At 39.3% G+C, this 26078-nt stretch overlaps 1 protein-coding gene across 2 annotated transcripts in view; it reads left to right on the top strand.

Moving 5' to 3' along the window:
* Positions 1-24625, top strand: part of zcchc7 (zinc finger, CCHC domain containing 7) — an 80268-nt gene extending 55643 nt beyond the window's left edge. Inside the window, exons 7-10 of one of the 2 annotated variants that reach the window (XM_057843525.1) lie at positions 1066-1101; positions 17193-17288; positions 20420-20537; positions 20611-24625. In XM_057843525.1, the coding sequence (XP_057699508.1) occupies positions 1066-1101; positions 17193-17288; positions 20420-20537; positions 20611-21152 (792 nt within the window). In that variant the 3' untranslated portion in view covers positions 21153-24625. The remainder of the gene's footprint in view (positions 1-1065; positions 1102-17192; positions 17289-20419; positions 20538-20610) is intronic. The other variant, XM_057843524.1, reaches the window with a different exon arrangement.
* Positions 24626-26078: the final 1453 nt, after the last annotated feature.

Below are 26078 nucleotides of genomic sequence, written 5' to 3'. Positions count from 1 at the left end.
CTTTCTGTGTCTCTCATTAAAGACAGACGGTTGACGGAGCGCAAGTGTGTCGCTCGCCTCGCCTGTCGCCCTCGACAACAACACGCCACCCTGGCGGTCTGGAGGGAGGAACAAACGTGGTGTGTGTGCGTGTGTAGTATGTATGTGGGATGTCGGGGGTTCAAAGAACATTTGATGAGATGAAGAACGACACATCTGTTGAAATTCATATTTATCTTTGCCTTCATATTGAAGTAGACTGGCTGCTCTATTAGTTGAGACCACAATCAGACCAGTTTTATGAAGATCACTTTCACTTTTGATTGACCCTGTCATTGAGAAATGTATTCTTTGTGGTTGTAGTTTTCAGTGTTTTACAATTTATAAGTGGACTGCATCACAGTAAAAGCAAATTTTTATAATCTTATGTTACAGTTAATGATATAACCAAAAACAGCTCTCAGTATGATGCAGTTTAGATTTTCACTACACCACACTACAAACACAACAATAAACACGTAATATAAAATGAGTATCTCTCTGGCTCAACTCGGCATTATCTTTGTCAAGCACTTTGGTCGTGAATCTCATGTAATGCAAGTGGTTATAATGTCAAGGTCGGTGAATCTACCTTTACTCCTCACAGGGGCTTCTTGCCAGGGTGTGTAAGTAGATAAAGCTTATTGCCAGCGGCAACTGCAGCATTTTCAATTTACCAGTGGGAAGTGGCGGCATTTTAGTGAGGATGTCGGAATGCAATGGGAACAGCGTGCCAAAGTCCCGGAGATAATTCTTTCACCACACCAGGACAGAGTGAAGCGACAAGACTGACTCTAGAGATAGTCAGTTGCTTGTAGCAGAGATGTGACTGAGGAACAAGGAAGACATTTTCATTGAGGGCAATGACACTGTAACCTCTCCCTGCCAGATTTAAACATTTAATACCATGTAGCGCTGCACAATCTGACCAGAAAAAGATCACAACATTACATTTTTTTCTTTTAAACTTGGGTTCTATACTGTTTGCTTATCTGTGTTTGTGAAATTAATGAACAAACTTTAACTCTTTGTTCCCCTCTTGTGTAGGCCTGTCCAGAGATCTGGAGACAATACCACATATCAGTGAGTATCATATAACAACACACACATCTATCCGGACTGAGCTCGAAATACCACTGTTATCACTACCCACTACCCTAGGTTCCAAAATTTTGGAAAAACATATTTTAAATCTTCTATCTGGTGGGAAAATTCATTAATTTCCAAGGAAACCAAGGTTAGACAAACATACTTAAAGGACTGATGGCTAAAAATTTTCCTAAAGCTATATTTGGTAGCTGACATAGCACTTGACATCGTCAAAAGAACACAATAAGAATGGAGATAGCAGTTTTGCTTTGAGGCCTTACACAAGGTATGGTGAATTGTGAACCGTTTCAAATGGCGCAGACAATTGTTGTCTCGATTAAAACAAAAGTCTACCAAAACTGTTAGAATTGATTTTGGGTTAATCAGAGGTTGTTTGAATAGTGGCGTCGACTAACTAGTTGAATGACAACTCTTTCATATCTTAAGGGGGTCTGTATTTCTTTCACCGGCACTAATTAACTTTGAGGAGGTTGGCAGGAACCTGCCACAAAAACACTACGAATTTGCTGACTGCTTTTCGGCATACGTCACTTCTCCCTTTCCCCATTCATTATAAAGATGGAAGTCGATGTGAACGCTTTCGTGCGAATGCAAAGGTAGCAGAGCAACAAGCGACATAAACGTTTTTCTGAGGAGGAAAAAAACCGGATACCAGGATATACACAATAAACATTGGACCGGCTTTCACTCGCTGGCGTGACGCAATGCTCCTGTCCACTGAAAAGGCGGGAGAGGCTACCTCCCTCGGCCAATGATCGCCGGCTTGTCTCACACCATAGTCACTGGCCGATGAACGTCCATGCTTGGACAGCCACGCGCTCTCGTCTGCAGTTCTTGATTGCGTAGAGACTTCCACCCCTCTCGGCCCTCTTCGTGTGCCCGCTGAGAGAGCACTATCCTTGGCTTGGACTCTGGCAGCCACACGCTCAGATGTCGGTCGTTTTTTCCACCGAGAATGCGCCGTTTTTGGCGTTCAACAACGAGCCAAAACTTGCTCGCTGCCGGAGGCTGGCCGATCGGTGAAGGCTATCACCCCCGCCGCCGTGTGTGATATGAGTCAGGGTAATTTTGTGTGATTACTCGTTTTTGAAACGCGAGGAAGATACTTGGAAGACCCACTCGGTGGGGTTAGCATGTAGCATAGCTCTCACACTCTTTTGTTTACAGTCTTTTCTTGTCTCCGAGTCCCCACAGGGAAATGAGAAGAGCCGACTAACACCGATGGCATAAAATAACCGTTCGGGAAGTTTAAGAAGTCGGCAGTTTTGACTATTATGCATTAATTTAGCCCTGTCATAATGAATGCATTATTAATATTTCATATTCCATTCAGCACAAGCCTGATATTTGTCATGACCATATAATTTATTTACCAATTGGGGAAAAAATAATAAGATAAAAAGAATACCCTGTAAAAATATTGGAGTATAGAGATAAAAACAATGATGACATTTTGCTGCTCTAGACTCGTTTTGAATCTTCCTCCTCCATTGGGCGGAATTCTAAATCAGCTGAAATCAGTACTCTGCCGAAGTCATCACCCATATGGCGGTGCCAGTGCGCTATAATGACAGGAGTCTTTATAAATTAAGTTAACAATTATTATTGTGGTAACATCGCCAAAGAAATCGTCAGCTTCATCAGGTTTTTATCATTTATTTCAGAACTTCAGAACGCCTAATGTCCACCGCAATTGACGGTGTTCTCAAGAAAACTTTTTTTTTTTTTTTTTTAATTCATTTCATTTTAGGCAGTTACATTCATCTTCACGAATACAGTTCTTTGCTTTCAAAAGGCAACAGAGGAAAAAGAAAAAAAAAGAAATGCCTGAAAGGGGGTGGGACGAAGAAAACTTAATGAAAGCAAATGTGAACTCTCAAACACACCCGTCCGGGACCGTCCCTCTCTCTCTGTCACGTCAGTCACGCGGTGCATTCAGGTACAGAAAAAAACGTCCGCCATGTTAGAACCCGATTCGTTACATTTCTACAGGAATTAGTATTATTATTATTATTATTATATTATCATCCTGATTTTTATTTATAATTTATTTGTTTTGTTATGTGTAATTGCCATTTGTAATACTACCAGCAGTATTTATTAAGGATTTAGTGTAGGTTTTTGGGCTGTCGAACGAAATAATGGTATTATAATGTATTCTTATGGGAAAATCCTGCTCGACATACGGCCATTTCGACTTACAAACACGGTCCCACTTAAGGTTAAGGTCCCACTGTACTGTTTATTTTTACTTCCCCTCATAATGATTTTTCAAAGTGAATTTTACCGATTATAGTTCAGTATAATGTTGAAAAAGGTTTCGAATTTCTTGAGCATTTTTTTGTATCATCCAAAAAAAAAAAAAAGGTTGTGTAGATTTTAACCACTGTAATTCAGTCTACATCACCAGTCTTTGACTTTGTCTTCATTTATCTTTTCCTGTACATAGAAATCCACCCAAAAATTGTTTTTTATCCAGCAGCTTCTGTGTTTTTTGTTTTTTCTTCCATCCATAATACTCTGGTTCAATGTTTCAATGATTATAAGATTTTGCTATGTACTAAACTTCAGTTTACAGATGGCATAGCTGTTGCTTCTGTTACTTGTGGTGAAGGCAATTACAGCCACCTAGTGGAACCATGTGTTAGTATTTTATCCTGTTATTCAAGGTATGCCATGTTTAAGTGGAGGACGGGTTTGGGGATGAATTGGAACATGGCATACGCATATATCTATCTTTTTAGGGAAATTCAGTATATCAAGTACTAACTACCAAAATGAGGGAATTTGCCTCGCATGTGATAAGTGCGTGTGTGTGTGGGGCGGTGTTCTTAGTCTAAAGGTGTGACAGTTGAAGAGGCAATGCCAACAGGGAATAATATTTGCTTATATGTGGGTGTGCTGTTCTAAAATGCGAAAAGAGAACTACTTTTCTCAGCTATGTATGTACGTGTGTGTTTGTGTGTGTGTGTGTACGTAAGCGAGGGTGTGATATAGACCTCAGCCTAAGAGAAAAGAGCAGCTTGTTTGTCAATTAAAAGACGTGATAAAGCATGAAATGTGCTGCCAACGCCACACGGGACAAACGAGTGAGGAAGAGGCAAGAAGAGTGTGTATTTGCATACATCTCGCTGTGCACTTTGTGTATGTGTGTGCGTGCTCAGGGAGGTCTGTCACTCTCCTCTATGGAGATTAATTAACAGGGGCTGTCTCTTGAAAAAGCAGCATTGTTAGTTGCGTAGAGAGTGGAAAGGCAAAGTTCCTGGGGAGACCCAACCTAAAAAGACAGATTTCGGGTATATGTTCAAATTAGCGTGTTCGCGTGGGACGTCTTTTGCTCTAGTACACTTTCCTTTGGCACCACAAATGAGAGGGAGTGTCATCTCACAAGATAATGCAACCGTTGTGCGTGTGTGTTTGTATGGTTCAGTGTTTTAACGGGTGGTGGAGTATGACCCAGGTCTAATTGAAGTATTTAAGCCGTTTAAGCATTGCGAACAGAAGGTCGTTACACATCCAAACTGGCATGGGGCTTCAGCGATGGCCGCGTAAACAAAACCAAACCACTCACGCCCGCACACACTCCCATTCTGCATGCATACGCGGGGCCTCCTTCTGTTTAAGACAGCCTCATTTTATTCATGATGCCGCTTATGACCCTGAACTCCCCAATGTGAGGAGGTGTGTGTGTGCGCGCTTTGGGAGATGTGACTCTGTCACCTTCCGCTGGGCGCAGCCAGGTGTGAAAAGGCATTCTGTCAGACCTCCCTGCTACTGCGCCTTCCTATGTGTGTGTGCGCACGTGCGCTTTTTCAGTTTTATCTTCTTGAGTATGTGTGTTGTCTGAGTGCACCTGGCCCTAAACTAACAAACTCCTCCAAGCCACACAGTGTTGACCACAATGCCCTGGGGTACTTACGGAGAACATACTGTGAGATTCTCGTATCCACACACACTCTAAAATGTTTTGAGCAGCAAATTGGAGTAGTAATCTTCGGCTTTTGTCTCGGATAGCTTAGAAAACCTTCTTACATAACTGTAAAAGATGTGTAGTTCATCTATTTACACTTCCTATCTATTGGTGTTCTTGTTTTTTTGCAATGTCTAGACATTTTTATTTTTAGAAGTTATGTGCGTTTGTGTAAAAACAATCAAAATTCATGTCCCGTGCTAATTATTTCTTCAGTTACTGTTCCAGTTGTTTCATTAATTGCTAGTTATGGTATTTGGTAACATTTTCTTGGATAGTGGTGTCATAATACTGTCATAATTACATTACACTGTAATAGGCATTATTGAATGCTTATAATAGATGTCGGTTAGTGTCATCCAGCAAATGATCTCATTTTTGAATGGACGTAGAAGATCTGAGCTGGACATAAATGAAGTTAGTGACATAATATGCAGCATGACACATTTTGACATCTGTCATAATAATTCAGTAATGCCCATGATAGTGTCGTGTCATGTCATAATTATGACGTTCTTATGACAGTCTTATGATGCCACTGTCAAACAAAGTGTTACCTATTAACCCAAATAAATCATCAAATAAGCCCCACTGGACTATAAGCCGCAGGATTCAAAATGAGGGAAAAAAGTAGGGGCTTATAGTCCGAAAATTAGGGTATTTGTAGTTTTTTAAATTTCTGGACTGTAACATGTACCTGATTATAAGCCGCATCGGCCAAATTTCACAAAATTTTAGAAATAAATCCACTTATATGCCGTACCTGACCATAAGCCACAGGTGTCCATATTTTAACATTAGATATTTACATAGATGTTGGACACAAATTTTTCATTAATCAAAAATATATTTATTAACCAGATAAAAATGCAACAACGACACCAACACATGTCTGAATGCTTAAAAACAAACTAACTTTAAAAAACCGGTCTCTACATTTGCAAAGATTTTTACCTGTCCTTCTAAACTGAAGAGGATGAAATCTCTTAATAAAGGTTAACAGCTAGCACTAACGCCTTTAATAGACCCTACCCACGTGACGTCACAACTCCTTCCTCCTGACTGGTGCTGCCCAATTGTCCGTCAACACATCATGTTTACCTGTTACGGCTACGTACATTCCTCCTATTTACGACGTGTTTTTCTGCTCGTTAACATTAATAATCAAAATGGTGAAGGCGTGTGTGGCGGTCGGTTGCAATAACAGAGAAGATAGACGGAGAGACTTGAAGTTCTACCGGATTCCGAGAGACCCGGAGAGAAGAGAGCGAGATGGGCTGCTGCAATTCGACGAGAAAACTGGGCTCCAAACGATTACCACAGATTATGTAGTAGTCATTTTAATATATATTTAGAGGGTTTTGGGCTGACAACCACAATTAAGATCATTGCGAGGCTAATCACCGACAACATACACGTATGTATGTAGTGAGAGTGCTATCGCTAAACCATATAAACATTAAAAGCCCTAACTCCATTGACAAAGGACATGAAATACATTAGACTTGACAGTGGATGTTAGCAATAACAAAAGATTTTGAATTGAAAATTTCGTAACTCACCTTTCCAAGCACAAGATTCCTGCCGAATTTTTGTGGACGAGGACCTGTTTCACCCAACCAGCAACGAAGTATTTATAAGCCTCCAAGCTCTTAAAGTTTTTCAAACTTTCGTGAGAATAGGCTGATTTTGTGTGGACAAGATAGTTGTACATATCAGGGTAGCTAGCAGATGTCAGGCAAATACGGCGGAGACAGCGGGTCGAAAAACATCGATTTAGGCATCAAATATGGATCTGGCGAATGGATAAACTGAAGCTTTTCCACATAACGCCTTTTATGCAACGCATCAAGTGAGTTTACGGCATCCGAAAGCACCGGATCTTCCATGAAATGCATTATAAATTGCTCGATCAATTGAGACCATTGATAATACAGACACAAAATGACGGACAAGGGGGCGGAACCATACAGCGAGCATGTGATTTTGTGACGTCGGTGGGTAGGGTCTATAGCAGCTTTGTTGTAGCTTACTGTGGCAATAAAGTCCTTCGAGGGCCAATTGAAAATGGTTAATCAGAGCTAGCATCGCATTATCTTGTGGTGGCAAATAGTGGATGCCCATCCATTTAAAATTGTTCTTTTGTAGCAGCGTATATTACCAGATGAAGCCATACATCTATATAATCCTGAATTTTTGAGTAAGTCTGACAAGCTTTTGACCAGCTTTATCTGTGCTAGTGTAGTGGCTGAGAGCTATGCATGGCAAAATTTGGAAAGCCATTTTTTAAAAATATGTCTAATTGTCCAATTTTATTATTTTCAACAAGAAAATATGAAGCTCGCTTGTAACAAAAAAATCCATAAATAAGCCGCTTCCTTATAAAAGCCGCAGGGCAGAAACGGTGAGAAAAAAAGAAGCGGCTTAGGTCTGAAAAATACGGTAATTATACTTTGGGGGGGGGGGAAGTTAAAAAAAAAAAAAACGTCTTATGTGTATCTCTTTCCAATGCTAAGTCTGAATAAATACATTGAACACAGGGCCGGGGGTGCGCTACTTTGCGGTTTTTCACTTAATGCGGCAGGTTCTGGTCCTCAATAACCACGAAAAACGAGGGATCACTGCACAGTACTCTGATAGTTTAAGAAATATCGCCAGTTTGTCCTTACATTACGTGCCATATTTGGTGGTTGTCACGTAACACCCACGTGCTTGTTGCTCAGGACGTGTGAAGGGTTTATGTAAAAAAATTTCAGTCCTTTTCTCATAATTTTGGAACACCTCGATGCATGCACGTGCAACTAACTTTTTCAGAGATTAACTGCCACAGCAAAATGGTTGGTAGAATATTGCAAAGCAAGACTACTACTACTACTACTACTTTTTTTTTAGTCTGCCAAAACCTCAGTTTTAAACAATGGGTCAATGGGACCCATTTTGCTGTGCCAGCCACAAACAACTGACCCATGCCTCAAAAACACCCCCCCCCCCCCCCCACCATCAAATAAAATGCACTAGGCTTTGTTCAGCTTTTCTAATCTGACAGTAAGGAACACGTATTTGTGCATTTAAAACACACTTTACCGCTCAGTATTTCCCATTACATGATCATAATTGTGGCAACTGTTATTTTTGTCTGTGAAGGGCGATAGAAATGAACTTGACCTGGCAAAATCTGATGCCATAGCGTTGAGTTGAATAATGGTGCCCATCCAAGTGGCAGCACAAATGACAATTGTCACGCTCTTCAAAACGAGTGTGCCGAGTTGCCAAGAGATGGTTGTTATTCGCGATAGAATGCTTTTCCTTACTAGTGAATCATCTTTCACAGCAACTAGAAATCAAATTTAAACGAGCTGAATTTGGTGAAACTGTGTGCAAAAAAATGTCAATACATTATTTTTTATTTTTGTAGTGGTTGAAAATATTTCACAGAAACCGAATTAAATGTCAGAATCTTACATTCCATTTTTTTGGGAATTCAGTTCCAAACTAATTTTTGGTTGAAAATAATTTTGCACAGATTAAGTTCTCCAATATAATGTTCAAGTTATAAAATACATTTCAAATGGTGACATTAGAATTCAGCTTGTAATTGAACTGTACATGTTTAGCAATTCAAATTTAATGATTCAGATTGAGTTTTTGGTGGCACGTATTTCAGTTTGCATCCTTATACTGTATGTACTGTATAATAACGGAAGATCAGCGTTGAAAGATCAGGTGCAGGTTCAAGCACTTGATTTCCAGCCATGTAATTGCAGCTTTTAATACATGTTAAAGATCATGAAGAAACAAGATCAAGTCACTTTCTTGTCATATTGCCAAGAGCCTTTTTGGGGGGGTGCTAAGACTCGTGCGCCTCCATGTGGCTGTGGCCAAACGATTAAAGATTAAACTTAATAACTGTAATATACAGATGTGCAGCTGATAGCATGACATGTTCTCACTAGAACTGCATCATCATACTTCCAGTAGTAGCATTTTTAAGAATGAATTTCCTTTTTTTTTTTTTTTAAGTTTAGTCTCCCTGCCATCATTGATTCAATGTTTTTAATCTGCTAAAAATCCATAGACAATTTGGTTCTTTTATCCTTTTATTTTAATCTTTTTGAAAATGGGACATGCAATTATGAGTTTGCTGTTCAGACTATACAAGTTCCATCAGGAATGAAAACTCTGTGTCGTGTTTTTTGGTGAATTCTTTGGTTTATGCAGATTGAAGTATTCCTTTATTAGTAATTGATGTAAAAGATTGATAAGCTAAATAGCTGTGGGATATAAAATTAACCCTTAAATACCTGCAACATGAAGAAATTATCAGAGAATCCCATCCCAAAATTTGAAAAATAAGGTCCTAATGAAACCTTTTTTTCAAATTTGTAAAAAGAAAAGTCAAAATGAATATGTGTAATAAGCGCTCTAATATCTATAACCCTTGCTAAATCCTGTTTTTTTTTCTCATGGAACCTGCAGATGCATGTGTTGACTTGCATCCATCATTTTTTCCCCTAAAAGAAATGTCAAAATTCTGAATTAGTCTCAAAATCATCAAATTTTAGGTGTATCAAATGTGATACATTTAACAATAAAGGGTTAACACTATAAATAGTGCATTCATAGCTTGGGGGTGTCATAAGAATACATTTTCTGCACTGGCAACAAGTTTTACAAGTAATGTCTGCATGCTTGCTTCGTTTATGTAGTCTGTACTGTTTTCCTTTTTTAAAAAATTGTTTTTCTGGGCTTAAAGGCGTTTACTTTCTGATATCAGGTTAATCGAGATTCCGTATGAACTTTTTCAGACAAAACAAATGTGTGTTTCTTTCTCCGGTTTTTCTATAGGTGCCTTCCTGCTTGCATGGTGTTAGAGCATCACCCAGTGGTCAATGTTAGAATTGCACACTAACGTAAGGAAAGAATTCTGATGTTAATTGAACAATTGTAAATTGAACTCTGGGTACTTTGCTTTCAATAAATTGTACCCATCTTTCAAATTTTTGTATTTATTTTTATTGCTGGAGTTTTGTTGAGGACTTGAATTAATGCATTAATTTCAGATAATCTTAGTCTTGTTCTATTAAGTGTATGCACGCATAACTCTCTCTAAAATCAATGTTTTGGCAAAAAAAAAAAAAAATACACACAGGCTGTTTTACTACTTTTTCTTTGGTACAGGTGTTTTTTATTGCACTGCTTGGATGTACAGTACATGGCACACGAACGTACGTCAGGAAAGGTCCTGTGTTATCAGAGGTCTTGCAGGCTTTGCAGGTCTTTGTGCCTTTCCGCTTAGCTGGGTGGTTTCGATTTTGTGCGTGGGTGGAAGTAAAGGTGTGTGTGAAGGCCGAGATGTAGAAAGAGGGCTTAACTTCATGAGATTGAACCACTAGTTATCATCATCAAAAATATGAAAGCATGATCAAAACCAATGTTGACGAAGAATCAGCATTTGTGAGTTAAATGTTTTTGGTCTGTTTAAAACAGTTGATTTTTTAAAAAAATTTTTGGTCTGTTCTTAAATATGCGAATGAAATATAGCCCAAAGTCAACTGGTTCCCTATCTGAGCAGCTGATAGGGTTCCTACTGTCACTGGTGTAGCAGAACCTCCAGCTTTTGATTGGCAAAATGCACTTTTTTGTACTGTTGTCAGTAGAGTGTCAAATAGAAATGTGTTTCAAAGCTTCTTTTCGGCTTCCATTCCAGTTTCTTTTGTTACCCTTAAAATTTGCTACATTTCCAAATTTGGTGAGTAACTTCACTCTTAGGTTTGCCTTCTTAACTCAGCGCTATACTGCACAGTGACACACTATTGTTGTGAAGCTGTTCTCCATGATAAGATGCACATGGATGTTCCCTTGCCGGCCCTGTAACATATGCAGACCTCACTCAAATGCAGCAATAACGTATGCAAAACGGCGCTGCTCTCCCCAGCTCGCTTGTTCCCGCCCTCTTACGCACACAACAGACTCTGTTAGTGTGTGTGTGTGTGTGTGTTTTCTCCTTCCGATTGTCGTCTGTAACAGTCTAAGCTTTGTGTTGGCCGAAGGATTATCACGGCTTTGCCACCAGCAGCCAAGCAAGGACCTGAAGAGAGTGGAGCTTAAAAAGACAGAGTGTCGTCGTGTCCAGACAACTGTGGGAACACACACTTTAGTTTATGTGTGTGTGGTTGTGCATGCGCACGCGTGCACTGCAGAAAGCACTTGTGTATGTGTGCGTGTGTGTGTGTGTGTGTAGAGGCCACGGTTGGCTGGTTGGCTATGTCGACATGGCAAAGCCTTTAGGACCCTCAGGTTCTGCCTTCCATCCACGCCCAGCCTAAACTGTGTTGTGTTCTTTAACCTCTTTTTACTGACCGGTTTAAGTACCGCTGCTCCTCATGTTATCTCTGCAGGAAGTGTATCACGTTGTTCTCGCCACCATTGCACCCGTATTTAATCATAGCTTTCAAGTGACAGGATGGTAGGTAAAACATCTGGTGGTTTATAGGTTTCATGGAGAAAGTAAATTGTTACGAACAGAAGATTCATTTTTCAATTCTGACCACCATGGAAAGCTACATTTGACAAGATAATGACTCGAAACGCATTAATAATTTTCCACAGTGATCTTTAAAGTCCAACATACAGTGGGGCATATAAGTATTTAGTCCACCACCAATTGTGCAAGTTCTCCTACTTGAAAAGATTAGGGAGGCCTGTAATTGTCAACATGGGTAAACTTCAACCATGAGAGACAAAATGTGGGGGGAAAAAAAACAAAAAGTCACAGTTGGATTTTTAAAGACTTCATTTCCAAATTAGAGTGGAAAATAAGTATTTGGTCACCTGTAGACAAGCAAGATTTCTGTCTGTCAAAGAGGTCTAACTTCTTCTAACGAGGTCTAACAAGGCTCCTCTCGTTACCTGTATTAATGGCACCTGTTTTAACTCATTATCGGTATAAAAGACACCTGTCCACAAACTCAGTCAGTCACACTCCAAACTCCAGTATGGCCAAGACCAAAGAGCTGTCGAAGGACACCAGAGACAAAATTGTAGACCTGCACCAGGCTGGGAAGACTGAATCTGCAATAGGTAAAACGCTTGGTGTAAAGAAATCAACCGTGGGAGCAATTATTAGAAAATCGAACACATACAAGACCACTGATAATCTCCCTTGATCTGGGGCTCCATGCAAGATCTAACCCCGTGGCGTCAAAATGATAACAAGAATGGTGAGCAAAAATCCCAGAACTACACGGGGGGGGCCTATTGAATGACCTACAGAGAGCTGGGACCACAGTAACAAAAGCTACTATCAGTAACACAATGCGCCGCCAGGGACTCAAATCCTGCACTGCCAGACGTGTCCCCCTGCCGAAGCCAGTACACGTCCAGGCCCATATGCGGTTCACTAGAGATGATCCAGAAGAGGACAGGGAGGATGTGTTATGGTCAGATGAAACCAAAATAGAACTTTTTGGTATTAACACAGGTTCTCGTGTTTGGAGGAGAAAGAATACTGAATTGCATCCAAAGAACACCCACTGTGAAGCATGGGGGTGGAAACATCAGGCTTTGGGGCTGTTTTTCTGTAAAGGGACCAGGACGACTGATCTGTGTAAAGCAGGGGTCCCCATCTGCCGGGCTGCGGACCGGTACCGGTCCGTGGCACATTTGCTACCGGGCCGTATAGAAATAATAATTTAACAACGACCGCATTCTGGCTGAATTAACCCTGTGCCCTTGCTTAACACACCAATATCCCTGTTTACTCTAGATATAATACTACGGAATAGATTAGAATGGCGTCATAGAAATCCATTGATTGGACTGCTAGCAGTACATCTTGCTTGTGTATATAATATATCTATGTGCGCTTGTCCTCGATAATAACGGATTGCTTGGCCGCAGGCGCAGCACATTTGTTCCTGGAAATAATTAGCCCCCACATGAGCGAAGATGACTGGAAAACAGACGTCTTTGGGGATATTTTTACGGCGAAAAGGGCACCTGACGAGCCTACAACCTCGAAGACCCACGAACTGCGAAGGAGTAGATTCGTGACCCGTTTGTGAATAAACCGAGTGATGCGAGCATGCCTATGCAAGAGGAAGATCAACTTGTACAGATCGCAAATGACGGCGACCTTATTAAACGTACATTTGAGACAACAACTCTACCGAGGTTCTGGATTAAAGTCATTCTGGAATATCCTGACATCGCTACAAGAGCTTTGAAAACCTTGCTACAATTTCCAACATCGTATCTTTGTGAAGCAGGCTTCTTAATTAATGTTTAACGACAAGGCGAAGTCGTTAATGGTGAGAGCGGTGTGCAGTTGTTGTGTGCAGCTAACATGGCAGGATGTATCTGAGGAGAACTTTTCTACAAGTCCTTCCATGATCAAACGTAAGTTAATATTCCTTTCTTTCAAGAAAGTTTGTAGTGTTTACTTTGGAATCGCTGCATTTGCGCATTTTGCGACTATGTTTAACGTTACGCGCATGCGCAGAACCGCATCGTTGCAATTTTTGATGGGTTGCAAAATTTGTCAGAACACCGGTCAGTGAAAAAAAAGACCCAAATAACACCGGTCCGTGGTGCTAAAAAGGTTGGGGACCCCTGGTGTAAAGGATAGAATGAATGGGGCCATGTATCGATAGATTTTGAGTGAAAATCTCCTTCCATCAGCAAGGGCATTGAAGATGAGACGTGGCTGGGTCTTTCAGCATGACAATGATCCCAAACACACAGCCAGGGCAACAAAGGAGTGGCTTCGTAAGAAGCATTTCAAGGTCCTGGAGTGGCCTAGCCAGTCTCCAGATCTCAACCCCATAGAAAGTCTGTGGAGGAAGTTGAAAGTCCGTGTTGCCCAACGACAGCTCCAAAACATCACTGCTCTAGAGGAGATCTGCATGGAGGAATGGGCTAAAATACCAGCAACAGTATGTGAAAAGCTTGTGAAGAGCTACAGAAAACGTTTGGCCTCTGTTATTGCCAACAAAGGGTACATAACAAAGTATTGAAATGAACTTTTGTTATTGACCAAATACTTCTTTTCCACCATGATTTGCAAATAATTCTTTAAAAATCAAACAATATGATTTTCTGTGTTTTTTTCCACATTCTGTCTGTCATGGTTGAGGTTTACCCATGTTGACAATTACAGGCCTCTCTAATATGTTCAAGTGGGAGAACTTGCACAATTAGTGGTTGACTAAATAATTATTTGTCCAACTGTAAATGTGGAAAATGTTGGTAAACTTAAGTTACTATAGCCCCTTTCAGACTGATATCCCAGTAAATACCAATGTAAGGTGAGGCGGGATTTACCCGTGTTATGGCTTTCAGACATGGGGAGATGTCCAGGGAATAACTCGGGTTGCGCACGTTCAGATTTGTCATGTGTTGGCGACTCGACGCTCTCTGCGGGGAGCGGGATTTTATTACCCAGAGATTACATCATTTTTGGTCGGCATCGGCAACAGAATAAACCATGCATTTCCAAAGATGGACATTGAAGTGTCTCTTTCTTGGCTCTGAGATCCAGTTGTAATTGAATTTTGTTGTTTCCAGTTTGATTTAGCTATTTCTAGTTTGCCATGTTGATAATTGCAATTTTTGTCTACCGCTTTTCGTCTTCCTGTGATGAAAGAGGAAATGACGATCGGCCCGCCATGATATTTACGTCATCAACCTTCGCGCTGTGACACGGGAGTTAAACGACTGCTTTCACACATACCCCGTCCTGGGTAAATCCAGGACATGATACTAGGACACGACCCGGTTAATCTCTGTCATCTCCATGTAAGTCGACCTGGGAAATTGCTTTCAGACACAAGCGCTACCTGTTTAAATCCCAGGATTAAAACGGACTTCAGCGTATGTCTGAAAGGGGCCTAAGTGACTTGTTGTAGGATTGGATCATTCACTTCCTTCCAGCTTTTCTAGTTAACTATAGTTTGGTAGTTGACTTCTATAGCCGTCAATGGCAGCAAATGAGATTTAATTGAGAGTTACACATTAAGTCCCCTAGTAATTAAAAATGGGGAAAAAATCTAGGATGAAGGGTGATACTTACGTTTTGATTTTGAAATTCAACTACTTTAGTTATGCTCCAGTTTGGAGGCCTATCCCTGACCACCATCGATTCAAAACTGATTATTTTTTATTCATACAGGCAATTTCATATTCATAGGCACACTTATACTGTTGTTATAAAATGACAAATTTACCGATATATTCTTTCAGGGGAAAAACATAATGGGATTTCAAAAATGGGAATTCAACCATTGTCCTAGAAATGAGCGACTTGTTAGAGGCAAAACACACAGGAGGCGGTGAGTGATGGCGAAATGAGAGTCATCTCGTCATTGAGCTGAAAGCCAGCACACGGGGTGTGATGTGACTGTAGCGGCAAGCGACAGCAACACCCATCGCTCTCTGGCTGTGTGTTATTGGTCGTCTCTGATTGGCTTTAAATTTGGAGGGCATTTTAAAGCCAACAACTTCCCATACTGCTGCTTTTTTATCTATGTCCCGGAAATCATGCCGTGAGGTATCAAGTCTGTGCTGCTCGCACACACACTGATAAAATGATACGCTTCTCCATGTTGACAGTGTTTTTTTTTTTTTTCCTGTAATGACAAGAGGTTAAAAACTCAGGTTTATTCAGTCATGGATTTCAAATTGTGAAAAAACTGAAAATGTACAAAATAATGCCATAGTGAACATGTGACAGAAAACTATGGCACATTTTCGTCTCATTCTCATTTCATCAGACGAAAACTGGCATTCGTGTTATGTTTTAGTCTCCGACGGCACGTTTTTAGCTCATTATCATGAAAAAATTGTTCATAAACGAAATATTTTCGTTATAGTCATCGTTGACTAAAACAACAATTTTTGCAAGGAATTTGACCATATTATTACATTGCCAGCATACTTGAAACATGGAACCACAGGTTTGTACTTCAAATGATAGTGGTTTAGAAATTGCCACTTCTGAGGAATTGGTTATATTAACCTTTTCAATCGCCGGTATTTAGAATGTGAATACACTGTTGCTTCATAAAAGCAACTTAATGTGTCACCAGTAAAGCTGAAATCAGACAGGCCAGAAGAAAGAGTCTGCTGTCAGCTATTTAGATCCCCCCCGATAGAGGTGGGGTGGGGGTCGTAGGGTTTCTATGTGCTGGATCCCAGCAGGTTGAGATAACATCAAGCCCAAGGTCAGAGTTGCAGCGACACAGGAAGACCTACAGCTAATTTACATGAACGATGAAAAGGCGGGTGAACGTTGGGGGCCGGGATGACGAGAACTGTGATCTCTTTAGGGTGTGCGTGTATTCACTGTGTGGGTGTGTATGTGAGTGAGCGTGCAAGAGGTCTGTGATCTCCTGGCCTTTGTGATGGAGATGGGCCCGGCCGGTCTGACCCGATAATGACGCGACGCTCTAATAGCATTCATCCTTTCTACCGAAAAACTACTCAAGCGTTAAAAAGAGAGAGAGAGAGAGAAAGAGGGAGGGATGTGGTAAGAGCGAAGCTCCTAACGTGAGCTAAGCTATGTTCAAGAAATGACGGGGGCCACAAATGATTTTTGATCTCCGAATCATGGGGATTGAAGGGGCATCTTTAGTGACTTGTGTGCATGTATATCAGTGTGTGTGGGTGTGCTTGTGTGTTGGGGTACGTTTGCACGTGTGTGTGGGTGCTTGTGTGTGAGACATCAGCAGTAAATTCACTGCGCTGTGTCTCTGCTCTTGCTCTTTATCAGTGTATATTTGCTGTGCTTACTGGAGCATGCAAGGCTTTCAGAGGCCTGGCCCATCAGGAACAGGACCCCATGGCATACACGCACACACTTATCAAACTGGGGTCATTACAGACAACTACCTTTAGCCACGGCAATCAGCGGTTTTTATCGGCGACCCTATGCAACCTTGAGGCTGGTTTCGATAGCATGGGAATGATGGGAGAGAAGTAAAAGATTAAGGCACATTGTATCTAGACGGCTTATGTACATTTACAACTAGAGTTACGTTGGATGTTAAACCTTCTTGTCACAGTTGTCTTTCAATTGTGTGTCTCTCTCTGTCCTCAGACCAAGATGGGTCCTCCTTTGATACGGCAAAAGCAAGACAATGGTCGAAGGCCTGCCTACTGTTACAACTGTTCCCAAGAGGGACACTTTGGCCACGTGAGTAACACTGTACTGTACACTGCTGGCCAAAAGTATTGGCACTCCTGCAATTCTGTCAGATAAGGCTCAATTTTTCCCAGAAAATATTGCAATGACAATTGCGGTGGTAGTAATATCTTCTATGTATTTTGCTTGCAATGAAAAAACACAAAATAGAATGGATTTTTAAAAAAAAATTTTTTTTTTTTTTAAATTCATTATCGTTTTACAACAACTCCAAAAACGGGCCGGACAAAAGTATTGGCACCCTTTGAAAAATCATGTGACGCTTTTCTAATTTGTGTAATTAACAGTACCTGTTACTTACCTGTGGCACATAACTGGTGGTGGCAATAACTAAATCACACTTGCAGCCAGTTAAGATGGATTAAAGTTGACTCAACCTCTGTCCTGTGTCCTTGTGTGTACCACGCTGCGCATGGAGAAAAGTCAGAAAACCAAAGAACTGTCTGAGGACTTGAGAAGCAAAATTGTGAGAAAGCATGGGCAATCTCAAGGCAACAAGTCCGTCTCCAAAGACCTGAATGTTCCTGTGTTTACCGTGAGAAGTGTAATCAATAAGTGTAAGGCCCACGGTACTGTGGCTAACCTCCATAGATGTGGACAGAAAAGAAAAATTGATGTCTCTCAGACATCTCTCGTCATTCAACCAAAATCCTCAGTAACGGTAACGGTGTTGCAAAGATGGAACAAGTATTCATTACATAATAATAACGCCGTTATTAACCCTTTAAGGTCTGGGCCTATTTTGTCTGATTTTGCATGCCTTTGAAGTTGCCTTTATATTTCAAAGACAGAATTGTTTACGATGGCCTGGTTTGGTCCCTTTTTTTGTGACACCTTGAACTTCATGTCCAAACTGTTGTTTCCTTCACTGACCAATTATAAATCATAATTTTGGGCCCAAAAAGACCAAAAATTCCAAAATCGTTTTGTCAAAATTTTTAATATTGATGTCCAATTGACAACCAAACATGCGTAACGAACCGTTTTGAAACTTTGTAATATTTATTCAACATGTTAGGATGAACATTCAACCAAAAAAATTTAGAATAAATAGTCTTTTATTTGACAATTCAACATAAACAACAGGTATAGCCATAGGCGTTTTTTGCATTTATACATGCTCTAGTCAAAACAGGTTATATACAGCAGACCAAACAGTGAAGAACAGTGAAAAAATATACCATCTAACACAAAAAGTGTTTAGAGGCCATCTCTTTATGAGTTTAGGTATTGCGGCCCATCACCTGATGAAAACTATGTACACACAATCAAGCTTCTTGAACACACATTTATATACACAAATTGAGAAGACTGATTGTGGGGAAAAAAATATATATATAACATTGGGGAAAAAAGTATTTTCAAAAATATTTACAATAAACAAGTTAAATTTTTTTCAGGCATGCCATTCCGAAAAGCAGTTTCGTCCTGGAATTAGACACAGGGCTACATCACAGCCCACACTTCCATGGGGTGTCGGTCCTCTTTCCACCCTTCCATTTTCATTTCACTTGACTTTCATTGTCACTATAAATGTACATGAAACAAAAGTCAGTATTTATGAAAATAATAAAGTATAAAATAAAAATATATACAGCAATAAATAATAATGGAAATCTATATGTATGACAATAGAAAGAATACCGTAGCTGAATATGTGCTACATCCCTAATCTTCATATAGAAAGAAGACCACAAATTATACTTTGAGCTGATATGCACATTTTATTATTACATACACAAACACGCACTTATATTGCATCAAAATTAACTTTGTCTTGCAATATCAAAAGAAACTTTTACAGCATTAAAAAAAAAAAAAAAAAAAAAGTGAGTTGGCTTACCTCTGCTCGTCGATGGCGTCACCCACGTGTTCAAATCCGTCACTATCTTCACTCGAGGACTCTTCCGAAGAAGACGATGATGACGAATTTGGACCACCCTCTTCCTCAAGTTGATCAAAAAGCACAATTGCTTGCGCTAAATTTAGTTTTCCGTTCATCCTCAAAGTCACACAAAGTCGCTCGCCCGCTTGCTTGATTCAAACGGCCGTCGCTCGCCCGTCGCTGCGTCAGAACACTCCTGCCTCTCGTTCGGTGGAACCTCGCACGGCAGTTATATTTATAAAAAAAAAAAAAAACGCATTTTGTGCTTCCACTGTGACTTCGAAAGGGTTCGTTTGATTTGTGTTTTTTTCATGGAGCTTCCGTTTTGAAAAAGGACAAGAAATTATGGAAATATAGACATAAACAAATGATCCATGCAGCGTTTTAATGTTTTTTTGAGAGGACAATAAAACTATAAAACTTAAATGACAATATCTCACGTTTTAGTTGGTCGATTGACTTCAAATAACAACGAGAGTAAACCGCAACTTCCGCACTTTAAAACGAGACCAACCAACGGCATGTGGGTGACGTAATTAAGACGCGAGGGTGCTTCAAAGACGACGTGCGCTGAGGACGCGCCGGCGCATCCTTCGACTCTCAAGGGTTAACAACACTGGTGATAACTTGAGCTTATCAGTGGTCAAGACATTCAGTACATCCACACAGTTGTAAGGCATACCCACATACCGTATTAAGTTCTATTTGACTTTACACTTTAAAGATACTTGTGTGTATATTTAAAGGATAAATGAGGTTTAATATTTTTAAACAGAATTTTAGATGACATTCAACTCAACGACAAGACTTCAACTGCAACTTTTTTTTTTTTTTTTTAAACGACATTTCAGTCAGGTGCCGCAAATAAGATCAGACAGAAAAATAAGTATCGCAACAGAAAAGATTCTCGTTTGTTAATATTTTTAAACATAGAAAAAATCCTGACAATGTGCCCAAGGGGGGATACGTTATGGTTTTACAAACATGCATTTCTTGTTGAACATGTTTTTTTTTAATTGTAGCTTTAGTCTGCAATAGTGTAGAACTGCACTGCATTGTTGTTATTAAAACTAATCAAATAAATATTGTTCAATAAATACGTAAGTCAAGTGATGTTTGTACAGTTTACTGTCATCTCTTATGCAAATCTTTTTTTTAAATATATTTTTTATTTATTTTTTATTTGTTTGGAAGCGTGTCAACACAACAACCAATGCTTCTTATGTGTATGCTTCAGGGGTGCAATCAGAAGAGAATGTTCCGAGGGTCATTCGCTTCTACGCCTTTCATCAACTATTATGACACCAACAACGACATCAAACGCAGGCAACAAAGGCTCAAGTTCAAGGTTAAAGGTTGGTCATACAGAATACACTCAGGACGTTGATTAAAGTTATCGAATTAATGCTCATGTCTTTCCGCCCCCAGAACTTATGAAAAACGGCCTTCTATCCAACAATTCTCAATCTCCATTTACTCCAGGACCTCCGCACAAGAAACAAAAAACGAGTCATGCCAACAACGAACACCTCTTCAACAATCATTTTGATAGGACTCCCAGAAGTCACAAAGCCACTGGAAGCCATATATTTTTTCATCACACAAATGAGGTTGCAAAAAGTACATTTAAAAAGCACAAACAGGAGAGCAAAGGCAAACAGTGGAAGCCCAAGAGACCAGTGCCCAAAGAAAAGCCTGCTCCACCCAAACTCATTGTGGATGAAATGCTAGATTTTCCCAGAGGTGGAGCAATAGGAGAAAAAACAGAGAAGAAGAAGAAAAAGAGTAAGAAAAACAACAAAAGTTCCGCAGTGGGGCTCAATGGTGGTGGTCTTTTGAGGACAGCAGCTGGGAAGTCAAAGAAAGATAATCGTGCAAAGAAAAGTCATCTACATAAAAAAAAGGCCGCACAGATGTATCCAACAGATGAGAATCTGTTTTGCATAAAGCAAAGGAAACGCAAGCGGTAGCAGTGTGTATTAGCCTGTTTCCGTGTGTGTGGGTGTGTGTCAGAGTGCTAGTAATTTTACGTTAATAAGAATAGATTTTGTTTTCTTCTTCATGTTTCAATCTGTCTCAATTAAATTTGTCTCAATTATTTGTCGCTAATTATATTTTTTTGACTGCTTCTTAAAATGTTAAAAATGATTCTGCAGTTTTTTGCCTCATATTGGAACACATTTTGTATTTGTAGCTTCTGTTACGATGGAATTGGAACCAGTTATATATATATTTTTTGCTGTAGAATTACATACAATGCTGACATGTGTAACATGTCACACTTCCTCCTAAAACGATTTTTGTCAAATGCTGAACAAATCATCATAATATATAACCCATAAAAGAGTGAGATTTTAAACATTTTGTTTGAAGCATTGCTTTGCCTGAGGGGGGGGCACCTAGCTTTAGGGCTGCAGCTATCGATTATTTTAGTAGTCGATTAATCTATCACCTAGTTAGTTCAAAAAATCGAGTTATCGAATTTGGAACATTTAATGCGTTGCAGAATAAATTTTAGGAAATGGCTTACTAAGATTCCACTTTCAAATCAGCATTAAATGTGAATACAAAATAAAATTCCCGAGTGTTTCTTCAAACTATGCAGAATTGCGCTTTTATTTAAAAAATAAAATACCTGAGCTTAGTCTCAAACGGTATGAAAAAAATACATATAAATGCCAACAGTCCCAATGGCGGCTAATCTAAGTACAACAAAAGAACAATTGGCTAACTTGCATTGCAAACGTCCGCTTGCTTAAATGTTATAAAATGCCAACTTTAATTTATTTATTTATTTATTTTTTTTAAATGCTCTTTACAAATCATTCAAACAAATATTCCGACAATAACGTTATTTATACCTATAAACTACGAATGCTTAAAAAAAAAAATAGCTCAAACAAAAACCTTATGTTGGTCGTAACAGGGAGCAGCTGGATTCAGCTATGTTAAATGAGTTAAATGTCATATTCACTGTTTCCACTAGACGGCAGTGTAACCACCCAAATGAAAAAACCTAAATGCAAACACTTTCAAAACCTTTACAACGCCACTCTAATTAAAGGAATACTCGAAGCAGCAAAATTTGTTTTGAAGCTTTTTTTTAGTCAAATTGAGTTAATCAATTAATTGTTGCAGCAATACTTAGTTTGATGCTAGCTAACGAAAGAAAACAGACTTCACCTGCTAACGGTTGGTATTGGTAGTTAGCTTTTACAAGCTACCCAAAATGTCTATCTGATATTTAGGCATCATTCATATCGACATATGTAATGATGTGCATGCATTTAATTTGAGTAACATAAATACAAAGCAGATTAAGTTGCCTCGCGGTCGTCGAATTCCATTTTAGCTTGGAGTGTATCACGATTAGCCCTCCCGGTTAACATGGATTTGACTTATTGCTGTTCATGGCAATTATTTTGATTTTATCAAGTACAATTATATAGAATTTTTATTATTGCAATATTTAAGTGACTTGGCCCGCCCGCAAAACAAATCTCCAAAGAGAAGATATCACACCCAAAATGAGTGTTTTTCAGCCTGCTGGCATGCAATGCATAGGCTTTCTATCCTCTTGTTGCCGTGTAACTGTTCTGTCAAACGTATACTAGCTAGTACTGCACTAGAAAGCTAGACATCATCATCATCATTTATGGTTGTGATGTCACACCCAGAGTTGTTGGGGGGGAGAAGTGGGCATTCTCTGATGCATTGTTTTGGGTGGGACTGCCATGAAATGGTAAAAATATAACCAGATTTGAGTGCCAAATTTGTTTTCTCTATGTTAAATTTGTGCATTTTCATTTTATGACCATTTCATAGCACCATTATGTCACGGCTGCGCAGTAATCCCTCGTTACTTCGCGCTTCAAACTTCGTACCCTCAGTCCGTCACAGATTTTTTTCAATTAAAAAATAGATAAATGCAGTATCTTATAGCGCTGTCCCGATCCAATCGAGTAGTCTTTCGCTCCTGCCGCTTTTCTTGGTCAGGCAGTGCACTTGAGTTGCTTGTTAAAGTTAATGATGATTGACAGACAATAAGGTTTGATCTTGCCAGAGACGTTTGGAAACTGAAACTTCGCCCCGCATACGTCAATCATCGTTTAACTTGTTAAACAGTTGCTGTGGCAACTCATTGTGTGTAAGTGAGCTGATTTGAGTTGACTCACTCAGTGAAGCATTTCATGAAGACATTACATTTTTCTACTTTATAATTTATATATCTTTATAATTATAATTTATATTTTTCTACTTCATAATTATTACATTTTAAGTGCTTGAAAACCATCTATCAAAATATATACATTTTTTTCAATGATTATAATTTGGCAGAAAAAACATGTCTTATATTTATCTCTTACAATGCTGAATACACTGAACAATTTTTTTGTGGAGGGGGGGTAATTTGCGGTTTTCACTTATCGCAGCAGGTTCTGGTCCCCATTAACTGCGAAAAAAAGAGGGATCGCTGTATATTTAATTGCTGTAATCACCTGTGTTGCCATCTTGCAATCTTAAGTCTGTCTTGACTTAGAATTCACCGAGCTTACTGGTAATAGTTGCAATGTAGAGCCTTAAAAATGACAGGTTGAAGGAGCGGTGGTTTCCACTCACACATTAAAAGATAATCTAAGTCTGCTTTTCCTTATTTAATAGCCTTCAGATTTAGTAACTGACTACACAATTCACCTTCTCTCTTTTGTATATGATGTAGATATCACAATAAAATACACTCTCAACCTGAAGAATAGCTGTTATTCTCTAAATTTGCTTTCACATTTTTAACTAGGATTGAGTTGGTTGTATTCTTAACCCCCTTATGCACTAATTATTATGTTTTAAACCCTTCCAGGGCATGCATTTAACTCATTGGCTGCCATTCACATTGCTAAACATTTAATCCATTTTGACTTGAAGGTGCAAATAAACGTTCATTCACCTCTACCTGTCCAAATGGATGGGACGTCTAGTGCCGTCATTGGCACTGAAAAATAAGCATTAAGTCAGTCTTCGCTGACTGAATACACAACATCTTTCAACATCAACGGCATACAATGTCTTAAAGCAACACAAGGTAATTTTTCATCCTTTATAAAATATTTTCATAACATTTGTGATAATAGGTTGACTGACAACTAGTTGAATGACACCTCTTTCATATCTTGAGGGGGTCTGTATCGCTTTCACCTGCACTAATTAACATTGAGGAGGATGGCAGGAACCCTGCCACACACAAAAAAACTACAAATTTGCTGACTGCTTGACGGCATATGTCACTTCCCCCTTTCCCCATTCATTATAAAGATGGACGTCGATGTGAACACTTTCACGCAAATTCTGCACAGATGGCAGAGCAACAAAAGAGACAAAAAGTTGTCTGAGAATGGGGAGAAAAAAAAAAAACGGCTTTCACATGCTGGTGTGACGCTATGACCACACTAAGCCACACAGTTGCTAGCCGTCATATGCTATTGTTTAGCCACAACTGGATTCATTACCATATTGCCATTCGTCCTTCACACAGCCACCAGAAATGTTTAATCCATCTGCGACTGGGAGATGGATTTTTGATTGATTAATTTACGACACTGCGGGTGTGCGCTGGTCCTCATGGGAAACACTGTCTTCCATAAGGCAAAACCACTTTTGTCCACCGATGTCGCTAAAATTGACCAAAACTGACAAACCACCAAGTGTTTCTTTAAATACTATGGGGTCTATCTAGTATTAGTTTTGGTCAATTTTTTTAATTACCAAAAATAGTCACTTGCTCCATAAAAGGTTAAGTCCACTCTAGTGACCACTGTCCCTGAAAGGGTTAAAAATGTATTCAGACTATTGTACTCTTCTTTTATTCATCTTTTTAAACTTACCATTATAATAAAACTAAATGTTTTCTTTTACCTTATGTCCTTGCAGTTAAAATTACTACTTCTGAGCTCACCAATAAACCTGTAATCCACTGCTAGAACAGTGGCGCCACCTGAGGGTGGCCAGGGGTGGCCACGACCCCCCTATAAATTTGTTGGCCACCCCACTAACCACCCCGCTTTTGTTAAATGTTCACTTTATCCTTAATATATACATAACACAATAAAACAGAATTCTTGTCGAACTCAAAATGTTGACTGGACTGTTATGGACTATGCACATTAAATCATTAGTAACTTTAAATTAGGGCTGCAGTTATCGATTATTTTAGTAGTAGATTAATCGATGAACTAGTTATTTCGAATAATCGAGTAATCGGATAAGGAACATAAAAAAAATAACAGCTGAGCCTCAAACGGTATGAAAAAAAGGATCTAAGTACAACAAAACAACAAATGGCTAACTTACATAGCAAAAGTCTGCTAGCTTCAATGCAATAAAAGGCTAACTTTTTTTTTTTTTTTTTTTTTTTTTTACAGCGCTCTTAACAAATGGTTCAAACACATATTCCCACAAAAATGGCTAAATATACCTATTAAATAAATTACGAATGGATTAAAACAACATTAGCTCAAAAACTTATGTTTGTCTTAACAGGGAGCAGCTCCATTCAGCCATGTTAAATGAGTTATGTCATATTCACTGTTGCCACTGGAGGGTAATGTATCCACCCAAATCAATATAACTAAATGCAAACATTCACGAATACTTGAAGCAGCAAAATTTAATTTGAATCAATCAATTAATCGATTAACTCGAGTAATTGTTGCAGTACTACATTAAATATAACACAATACACCAAAGTACATCAGTAGGCAGTAGGCTTATAATTTTCTTCTGGCCTTTTTACTGCAACAACATAATAAAAACCTGAAATTATGGCTTTTAGTTTTGGTGTGCCACCCCAAAATTTTAAGTGGCACTATCTCGCCACCCTTATGAAAAATTTCTGGACGCGC

The sequence above is a fragment of the Corythoichthys intestinalis genome, chromosome 8 (genome assembly GCF_030265065.1).
Source record: "Corythoichthys intestinalis isolate RoL2023-P3 chromosome 8, ASM3026506v1, whole genome shotgun sequence".
In the NCBI taxonomy this organism is placed as follows: domain Eukaryota; kingdom Metazoa; phylum Chordata; class Actinopteri; order Syngnathiformes; family Syngnathidae; genus Corythoichthys; species Corythoichthys intestinalis.
The sequence above is the reverse complement of the archived record's forward strand: the minus strand, read 5'-3'. Positions and strand labels throughout refer to the sequence as shown.